Source organism: Homarus americanus, unplaced genomic scaffold (assembly GCF_018991925.1).
Source record: "Homarus americanus isolate GMGI-L3 unplaced genomic scaffold, GMGI_Hamer_2.0 scaffold46583, whole genome shotgun sequence".
In the NCBI taxonomy this organism is placed as follows: Eukaryota; Metazoa; Arthropoda; class Malacostraca; order Decapoda; family Nephropidae; genus Homarus; species Homarus americanus.
Window position 1 is genome coordinate 2,426,322 of NW_024731675.1, and position 10,361 is coordinate 2,436,682.

Genomic DNA, 10,361 nt, shown 5'->3' on the forward strand with positions numbered 1-10,361 from the left:
GTTAGGAATTTTGACTGAAAGGATTTTAAAGATTCATAAAAAATTTGAACACCTGTTTTTGTTGATTTTGATAAAGTTTTTGATAAGGTACAATAATAAAGGAGCTATTAGAATTTTAATAGGTTTTTACTAGCAACAGGAGGCTGAAGTGTTAGTAAATAATGAATTAAACCACTTCGGCGTATGACAAGGCTCTGTTCTTTCTCCCTCGTTGTATATCAGAATTCTTAACGAGAGAAATTCTAAGTGATAACGAAGGACTAAAAGTTAATGGCGAAGTTATATCATACAGCTCTTATCACAGGTACTGGAGAGGCATTACAAAGACGAGTTAACAGATAAGGTGGAAGAGAGTGAGAGTTAATTCTGTAAAGACTTAAGTAATGGTCGTTTCTAAATAGGCAAGCAACATTAACATCGATGGAAGAATGCAAAACAAGCAACATTAACATCGATGGAAGAATGCAAAACAAGCAAAATTAACAGCATCATCTAAAAGACCTAATGAAAAGGGTTATTAACTTCACTATGACAAAGGGTGGCAGGTGAAAGGGTTAATATGGCCAGGACAGATGTATGGGTCAGAAGAGTCGACACTTTCAGCAGACGCCAGACAGAGATTGAAGGCTCTGTGAAATGTGGTGTTATAGATAAAATTATAAAAAAAAACCTCAAGAAAACAGACAGATACTTTGGTCATATAATTAAAGATGATGGGAATAATAACAAAAATATTAATGGGTAAAGCTGATTGGATGGATGGACTGTGGTCGCCAACCCTCAGATATGAAGTCGTTACTCTGATTGGTTGAAAATATCGCTATGTAACTTCTATGGCAGTAAATATCTATGACACCAAGTAGAACCAACGAACCTTAGGACGGGAGGTGAACATTGTATCCACTCATCCACAGCACACTTCATACTTAAGGGGTTAAATCATCATACACCAAGAGGTTAAATTATCATACTCAAGGGGTTAAATCATCATACTCAAGGGGTTAAATCATCATACTTAAGGGGTTAAATCATCATACTTAAGGGGTTGAATCATCATACTCAAGGAGTTAAATCATCATACTCAAGGGGTTAAATTATCATACTCAAAGGGTTAAGTCATCATACTCAAGGGGTTAAATCATCATACTCAAAGGGTTAAATCATCATACTCAAGGGGTTAAATTATCATACTCAAAGGGTTAAATTATCATACTCAAGGGGTTAAATCATCATACTCAAAGGGTTAAATCATCATACTCAAGGGGTTAAATCATCATACTCAAGGGGTTAAATCATCATACTCAAGGGGTTAAATCATCATACTCAAAGGGTTAAATGATCATACTCAAAGGGTTAAATCATCATACTCAAGGGGTTAAATCATCATACTCAAAGGGTTAAATCATCATACTCAAGGGGTTAAATCATCATACTCAAAGGGTTAAATCATCATACTCAAAGGGTTAAATCATCATACTCAAGGGGTTAAATCATCATACTCAAGGGGTTAAATCATCATACTCAAGGTTAAATCATCATACCAAGGGTTAAATCACCATACTCAAGGGGTTAAATCATCATACTCAAGGGGTTAAATCATCATACTCAAGGGTTAAATCATCATACTCAAGGGTTAAATCATCATACCAGGGGTTAAATCATCATACTCAAAGGGTTAAATCATCATACTCAAGGGGTTAAATCATCATACTCAAAGGGTTAAATCATCATACTCAAAGGGTTAAATCATCATACTCAAGGGGTTAAATCATCATACTCAAGGGGTTAAATCATCATACATAACGAAGTAAACCCAGTAACTTCATGGTAATATTTAGTAAGCACTCTTCACTACATTGTAAATATCTCAATTTATTCCCCTAATGATATGATTACACTGATTACTAAGACGATTATGATTGGTTACTGCTCGGAGTACTATAATCATTGGCTGGGAATGTAAACAACCTGTATCAATGAGGGAAAGTTTAAACCAATCAGCAGTGATTTTGTATTAGTGTAGGGAAAGTTTGAGCCAATGAGCAGTGGCTTTGTATCAGTGTGGGGAAAGTTTGATCCAATGAGCTTTGACTACTAGACAAAATTTATGACGTCAGAGGTTCAGGGAGGTATAAAAGAGGGGGTACCACACTGTCCATGCATCAGTGCTCTTCTTCACCTCAAAGCAGAAGCACGATGACTCTTATGGTAAGCTACAAAGAGAGACAAATGATCGGTTTAACTATGATACAACATTTACATCTGTTAACAAACCTTTTTTTAATTTCTGTTATATTATCTATTTCTTATATCTTGAGCAGGTGGCAGCAGTGGTGGTGGCGTTAGTGGGCAGTGTTCTCTGAGCTGATCGAAACATACCCTGATGTAAGTTGTAGTTCCGGGTTATATTAAGGTTAAGTTATAGTGCTTTATTTACGTGTTGTAGTCGGTGTTAAGTGAAGGTATCTAGTTAAGGTAGAGTCTCAGTGTTAAGTGAAGGTATCTAGTTAAGGTAGAGTCTCAGTGTTAAGTGAAGGTATCTAGTTAAGGTAGAGTCTCAGTGTTAAGTGAAGGTATCTAGTTAAGGAAGAGTCTCAGTGTTAAGTGAGGGTATCTAGTTAAGGTAGAGTCTCAGTGTTAAGTGATGGTATCTAGTTAAGGTAGAGTCTCAGTGTTAAGTGAGGGTATCTAGTTAAGGTAGAGTCTCAGTGTTAAGTGAAGGTGTCCAGTTATGGTAGAGTCTCAGTGTTAAGTGAAGGTATCTAGTTAAGGTAGAGTCTCAGTGTTAAGTGAAGGTATCTAGTTAAGGTAGAGTCTCAGTGTTAAGTGAAGGTATCTAGTTAAGGTAGAGTCTCAGTGTTAAGTGAAGGTATCTAGTTAAGGTAGGGTCTCAGTGTTAAGTGAGGGTATCTAGTTAAGGTAGAGTCTCAGTGTTAAGTGAAGGTATCTAGTTAAGGTAGAGTCTCAGTGTTAAGTGAAGGTATCTAGTTAAGGTAGAGTCTCAGTGTTAAGTGAAGGTATCTAGTTAAGGTAGAGTCTCAGTGTTAAGTGAAGGTATCTAGTTAAGGTAGAGTCTCAGTGTTAAGTGAAGGTATCTAGTTAAGGTAGAGTCTCAGTGTTAAGTGAAGGTATCTAGTTAAGGTAGAGTCTCAGTGTTAAGTGAAGGTATCTAGTTAAGGTAGAGTCTCAGTGTTAAGTGAAGGTATCTAGTTAAGGTAGAGTCTCAGTGTTAAGTGAAGGTATCTAGTTAAGGTAGAGTCTCAGTGTTAAGTGAAGGTATCTAGTTAAGGTAGAGTCTCAGTGTTAAGTGAAGGTATCTAGTTAAGGTAGAGTCTCAGTGTTAAGTGAAGGTATCTAGTTAAGGTAGAGTCTCAGTGTTAAGTGAAGGTATCTAGTTAAGGTAGAGTCTCAGTGTTAAGTGAAGGTATCTAGTTAAGGTAGAGTCTCAGTGTTAAGTGAATGTATCTAGTTAAGGTAGAGTCTCAGTTTTAAGTGAAGGTATCTAGTTAAGGTAGAGTCTCAGTGTTAAGTGAAGTTATCTAGTTAAGGTAGAGTCTCAGTATTAAGTGAAGGTATCTAGTTAAGGTAGAGTCTCAGTGTTAAGTGAAGGTATCTAGTTAAGGTAGAGTCTCAGTGTTAAGGTAGAGTCTCAGTGTTAAGGTAGAGTCTCAGTGCTAAGTGATAGTATCTAGTTAAGGTCGCGTCTCAGTGCTAAGTGAAGGTATCTAGTTAAGGTAGAGTCTCAGTGTTAAGTGAAGGTATCTAGTAAAGGTAGAGTCTCAGTGTTAAGGGAAGGTATCTAGTTAAGGTAGAGTCTCAGTGTTAAGGTAGAGTCTCAGTGTTAAGTGAAAGTGTCTAGTTAAGGTAGAGTCTCAGTGTTAAGTGAAGGTATCTAGTTAAGGTAGAGTCTCAGTGTTAAGGTAGAGTCTCAGTGTTAAGTGAAGGTATCTAGTTAAGGTAGAGTCTCAGTGTTAAGTGAAGGTATCTAGTTAAGGTAGAGTCTCAGTGTTAAGTGAAGGTATCTAGTTAAGGTAGAGTCTCAGTGTTAAGTGAAAGGTATCTAGTTAAGGTAGAGTCTCAGTGTTAAAAGTTCCCAAATTAAAGTACCAATATTATTAACACGTACATCAACAGGTTCCCGCCAAGTACACGTACAACTATGGGGTGATTCACGACCCAACACTCACGGACTTCAGTCACGAGGAAGCAAGAGACGGCCCTAAGACGACAGGTGGTTATCGAGTCGTCCTGCCAGATGGTCGTACTCAGGTGGTCTCATACACGGCGGATGCAGATGGCTACGTGGCCCAGGTGTCTTACGAAGGTCAAATCCACGCCCACGCCCACACCCACACCCACAGCCCACCACCACCACCACCTCCACCAGTTCTTCACCACCCAGAACCTTACCATGTTGAACCTTACCATGTTGAACCTTACCATGCTGAACCTTACCATGCTGACCCATATCATGCTGACCCATATCATGCTGACCCATTCTATCATCACTCTGGACCATATCACAACCCCCACGCCCACGCCCACCCACTGCCTTACACCCATAATTCTCTACCCATTGAATCTTACCTATAATCTCTCCCTTATTTAGCCTTCCTATTCCATTCTCACCCTGATTCTCACCCTGATGGCTCCCTAAACACCCTTCCTTATTCTCCCTCACCCTGAGACTAACACAACACTATTAATTACCATATGTAAAATAATGTGTAGTAGCTTTTAACATTAATTAATACGTCATTATAATCTGCCATGTAGTGACGTAACTTCCTTAGCAACCAGTAGCCAATCAGCGTCTGAGAAAGTTTTGGTTGCTAAGGACGTCAAAAATGGGTAGCAACCAACAACCAATCAGCGTCTGGGAAATTGCTATGGTGGAGATTATTTCCTGCTTTAAAGAATAAATATACGAATGGTTATAAATTGTTTATATAATACCAATACCTTATGAGTTAGAGTAATGTATATAGTTTTGCGATATACTTCCTTTATACATACTCATACATATCTATACAAACTCATCAATATACATCTACAGTCAGCTAGGGGCGTGCAAACATATGAACACAATAATGGAGGAAACTGCAGCGGGTCTATTGGTCTATATTGGACAGTCCCGTTTACACCCAACCCCTATCGCTCATATATCCATCCACCCTACTGATGTTTGAAGCAATTCAGCGTATTAGAGTTAATGATGATGTTTGGTAACTTGTTCCACTCATCCACTACTCTGTTTCCAAACCAATGTTTACCTATTTCACGCCTAAATCTAAATTTGTCTAATTTAAAACCATTGTTACGAGTTCGCTCCTGGTTGGATAGTTTGAGTACCTTTGTAATGTCCCCTTTGTTTAGCCCTGACTTCCATTTATACACCTCTATCATGTCGCCCCTCACTCTACGTCTAACCTGACCTGACCTGACCTCCGATCGCATTTAGAGAAAAGTAAATTAATCTACGACTCTCAACATGGGTTTACAAAGGGCAAATCTTGTCTAACAAATCTGCTGACGTTTTTTAGGAAAGTCTTCGAGGTAGTAGATAATGACGAAAATTACGATGTTATTTACTTAGACTTTAGCAAAGCATTTGACAGAGTACCGCATCAGAGGCTTCTGAGAAAAGTTAAGGCTCATGGTATCGAGGGGAAAGTTTTAAATTGGATAAAATCATGGCTCACCGATAGAACGCAGAGGGTCAGCGTAGATGGTGTTAAATATGAGTGGGGCCGTGTAACCAGTGGGGTTCCCCAGGGGTCAGTACTAGGCCCACTCTTGTTCATAATCTACATAAACGATCTAGATACTGGGATCAGCAGTAACATAAGCAAGTTTGCGGATGACACCTAAATAGGGCGGCAGATTAATTCAGGGCAGGATGCAAATGCATTACAGGAGGATTTAAATAAACTGCAAGAGTGGTCAGAAAAATGGCAAATGATATTCAACACCAGCAAGTGCAGCGTACTGAATATTGGAAGAACAAATACTGTCAATGTATACAGCCTGAACAACATCAACCTAGAGAAGTCGACTTGTGAAAGAGACCTAGGGGTACTTGTAAGCCCGGACCTACGGCCTAGAAAACAGTGCGTTAATGTTCGAAATAAGGCAAACAGAGTATTGGGTTTTATATCTAGAAGTGTAAGTAACAAGAGTGCAGAGGTCTTATTGCAACTATATCTTGCGCTAGTCAGGCCGCTCCTCGATTATGCGGTTCAGTTCTGGTGCCCCTATTATAGAATGGATATAAATTCACTGGAGTCGGTGCAGCGAAGAATGACGAAAATGATTCCGGGACTTAGAAACCTTCCATATCAGGATAGGTTAAAGAAACTTAACTTACATTCCCTAGAAAGACGAAGAGTGCGGGGAGACATGATAGAAGTATATAAGTGGGTGAAAGGAATCAATAAAGGAGATATAGATAAAGTTCTTATAATATCCAAGCAGGATAGGACTCGGAGCAACGGATTCAAGTTGGATAAGTTTAGGTTTAGGAGGGATATAGGAAGGAACTGGTTCACAAATAGGGTGGTGGACGAGTGGAACAAGCTTACCAACTTTGTAGTAAGTGCTGAAATGCTGGACAGTTTTACAAGGAGGCTAGATAGATTCATGGATGATAGAGAGTGGTAGTAACTCTCGACAGGAGCTGCCATGCACAGACCAACCGGCCTATTGCAGACTCCTTAGTTTCTTATGTTCTTATGACCAAACCTAACCTGACCTGACCTGACCCAACCTAACAACAGAATAGATAAACAGACAGACAGATCCCAGGTTAACGAGTGATTGTTATATACCTCATTATGCCTGAACTCGCTGCAGGTGAGGTAGAATGTATCGTAGACTACATGACGAAACGATGGCGGGGCAATTATGTAGTTGGGGTGATTGTTAGGGGGAGGGGGAGAAGGAAGAATGGAAGGGAGGAGGAGATGGGAAGGGAGGAAGTGAAGAAGGAATAGGAAAGAGGAGGAGGAAGAGGGAAGAGAAGGGAAAGGGGGAAGAAGAGAAGGAGAGAGAAGAGGAAGAGAAGGAGAGAGAAGAGGAAGATGAGGAAGAGGAAGAGGAGACACTGTCGACATCAACAATTACCTACACAATACAATCTGATGGACACACAAACACATTATCTCTCTCTTTCTCTCCCTCTCTCTCTTTCTCTCCCTCTCTCTCTCGTCTATAAAGAGACTGTGCAGTTCTCTCAGCTTGACAGTCTCACTCAAACACACACACGGCTTGGATGTCTCTCAGGGTGTGTATGTGTGTGTGTATTTATGTATGTGTGCATGTCTATGTGTGTATATCTACCAGTGTGTATATATGTATGTTTATGTGTGTGTGTATATACCCTCTGTGAACCGTATACACACACACACACACATACACACACACACACACACAGTACATTCTATCTCTGTTTACAGGTGGTAGTGTGGTGTGTGGTCGTGATGGTGGGGTCGTACTCAGCTTCCCAGAAATATGACGACCATCCAGGGGTAAGTTACAAGGTCGTGGGGAGGGGGGTGGAGGGGGTGGGTGGGGGTAAAAATATATATGAATAAATTAATGAAATAAACCTACGACTTCCCATCATCTCCCCATCTCACCCAACCTTACCTCACCCCCCCCACCACCTAACTACCTCTCTCCCTCCCCCCCTACAGGTACCCGCCAGGTATAATTACAGGTACGGCGTCCAACATAACCCTACAGCTGTTGACTTCAGCCATCAGGAAACACGGGAAGCCACTCAGACGTTAGGGGAATACCACGTCATGTTACCTGATGGGCGGGTCCAGGTGGTCAGGTACACTGCCAATCAGGATGGCTACGAGGCTCAGGTGTCCTACAAGAGGGATGGCTTAGTTCTGATTGATAATGTACCTGCTGTTTATAAGCCGGGTCCTGTGTCCAGTAATCCGGGTTATGTGTCCAGTAAACCGGGTTCTGTTCCTTCTAAGCCAGGTCCTGTCCCTCCAAAGCCGGGTCCTGTCCCTCCAAAGCCGGGTCCTACCCCTCCAAAGCCGGGTCCGACCCCTCCAAAGCCACCACTTGCCTCTCCCCCTGCCCCAATACCCACCTTCCCACCTGCCCCTCCCAAGCCAATTCCTGCCCCTCCAAAGCCAGACACTGCCCCTAAAAAGCCAGCACCCGCACCCGCCCCATTACCCACCTATCCACCCGCCCCAGTCTATCCTTCTGGTCCCACCAAGCCAGTCCCAACCCATCCCAAGCCAGTCCCAACCCATCCCAAGCCAGTCCCAACCCATCCCAAGCCAGTCCCAGCCCATCCCAAGCCACGGAAGTCCCAATTTAAGAGGCCCTACCCACGACCTCCCCCTCCCCCCATTTTTTCCCCAATTCGACCCCACTCCTATTTTGGGGTGTATTTCCCAGCAGACCCCAGTTCCTATAGACCTAGTCCCTATAGACCCTAGTAATCAGTCCCAAATTCTTCCTATATCCTGTTCTATCCTCTTCTATATGACCCGTTCTTATATATCCTGCCATATCGCGAACCTAACCAAAACCTAACCTAAATCTAACGTAACCTAACCAAAGTCTAACCAAAGTCTAACGTAACTTACAAGGTCTATTTTAAACAGATCTTAATATTGAAGACGGAGAAAATATTGAAAATAACTTAGGCCTATGTGTGGAATGTGGGTTAACTAGGCCTATTTCAGACAGATCTTAATGTGGAAGACTAAGAAATAATTAATAAAAATGTTTAGGCCTATTGGAAATGTGATGGATATTTAACTAGGCCTATTTTTTTGTGTCTGAATAAATGTTATGATTGTTATCGGTGTTTTAAATCCCTGTATTGGTGAAGGGTCTGTTTGTCTGTTTTGTTAGGACACACACACACACACACACACACACACACACATACACACACACACACACACACACACACACACACATACACACACACAAGAAAAACAAAATAAAAAATTAAATCAGGTAAAAAAAATAAAAAAAAATAAAAAATAAATAAAATGAAAATAAAAAACAAAAAATATTAAATAAAATAAATAAATAAAAACTAAAAAAATTACAATAAATCACCACAAAACCAGACGAAAAAAACCACCTTAAGGTAAGCCGAGAGAGAGTGAGTGTTTTGTAGTGAAGATAATGACAGTTTGGAGCCTAATTAGGGAGTGAAGAGTGTGGGGAGTGGTAATAACCTTGACCTTGAGGGGTGTGGGGGGTGTGGGTGTGTGGGGGTGTGTGTGGGGTGTGTGTGTGGGGGGTGTGGGGTGTGGGTGGGGTGGGTGTGGGGAGTGGGGTGGGTGTGTGTGGGTGGGTGTGGGGGAGTGGTGTGGGGGGTGTGGGTGGGGTGTGTGGGTGTGGGGGTGTGGGTGGGTGTGTATATATACGGTTGCATAAAACTATATATCTATAACGTATTCGTATGTGTGTGTGTATATAGATGTATTTTATGTACGTATATATCTGTGTACGTATATGTATGTGTACGTAAGACCTCGACATACCTCTCGTTCAACTCTCTAATTGTGGTTAAGTTTAATTGGCTCCCACATCAACTGCGTCGTCAGGAGTAATTAGAGGACCTAGTGGATGGCAGTATATTACCCGCGCAAAACTTTATTTACATTATTTGGCGCCAAATCTCAAACTTTCAACCAATCAGAATTTAGATAAGACAATTGATTCCAAGATGGCGGCTATGATATGAGAATTGAGAGTATTTAATTGTTATTGAAGTATTATGGGAAGGATTTAGTGAACGAATATTTATGGAATTAAATGATGACAGTGGCGTGTACTTCCGTGGTCAGAGAACTGAAGTATTGACCTTATCTTCACTACAGTGGTTAAGGTTTCTCATTTAGGTATATTGTTTTTTTAAGGGATTTTAGGTCAGTTTAAAGTAGAGGAGGGGGAAGGAGAGGAAGGGAGGGAGGGAGAGGGAGGGAGGGAGAGAGGGAGAGAGAGTATAGAAGGAGAGAGAGTATAGAAGGAGAGACAAGACGACCGCATCTTCCCTTTAACGAGGTCGGGCTGTGGTCAGGTCAGAGGCGCCAACTATAAAAGCTGACGATGTTTTCACCCGAGTGTCAGTCAGTGGTCAGCTCTCGTCTTGTCAACACCTCCCATCATGGCACTCAAGGTATACTAACATCCCTGTACGTGTGTGTGTGTGAAAAAATGGGTTAGGTTAGGTAAATTTGGTCTTGTGTGCAGTGGTTGAGTGGCTACAACGCTTACTTGTATTCCTAAGGATCACTGGTTCGATACATAAGCACCTGACGTTACAGTTGAGGAAGTGAAGGTGATCGAGTACAGTGTCTGTAAGTGCT

General features: G+C 41.4%; 2 protein-coding genes and 1 long non-coding RNA gene across 3 annotated transcripts in view; all 3 read left to right on the plus strand.

Moving 5' to 3' along the window:
* Window positions 1-2,196: 2,196 nt before the first annotated feature.
* On the plus strand, window positions 2,197-4,935 carry LOC121867657 (cuticle protein 8-like). Its single transcript, XM_042367673.1, has 3 exons — window positions 2,197-2,208; window positions 2,347-2,385; window positions 4,135-4,935. The coding sequence occupies exons 1-3, from the start codon at window positions 2,197-2,199 to the stop codon at window positions 4,591-4,593; spliced, it is 510 nt and encodes a 169-aa protein (XP_042223607.1). The 3' UTR covers window positions 4,594-4,935.
* A 2,319-nt stretch (window positions 4,936-7,254) lies between these two features.
* LOC121867679 (vegetative cell wall protein gp1-like) lies at window positions 7,255-8,836 on the plus strand. The gene is made up of 3 exons (XM_042367698.1): window positions 7,255-7,282; window positions 7,455-7,526; window positions 7,695-8,836. The coding sequence occupies exons 1-3, from the start codon at window positions 7,271-7,273 to the stop codon at window positions 8,466-8,468; spliced, it is 858 nt and encodes a 285-aa protein (XP_042223632.1). The 5' UTR covers window positions 7,255-7,270; the 3' UTR covers window positions 8,469-8,836.
* A 1,288-nt stretch (window positions 8,837-10,124) lies between these two features.
* Window positions 10,125-10,361, plus strand: part of LOC121867680 — a 794-nt gene continuing 557 nt past the window's right edge. The window contains exon 1 of the long non-coding RNA XR_006089212.1: window positions 10,125-10,171. This is a non-coding gene — a long non-coding RNA (uncharacterized LOC121867680). The remainder of the gene's footprint in view (window positions 10,172-10,361) is intronic.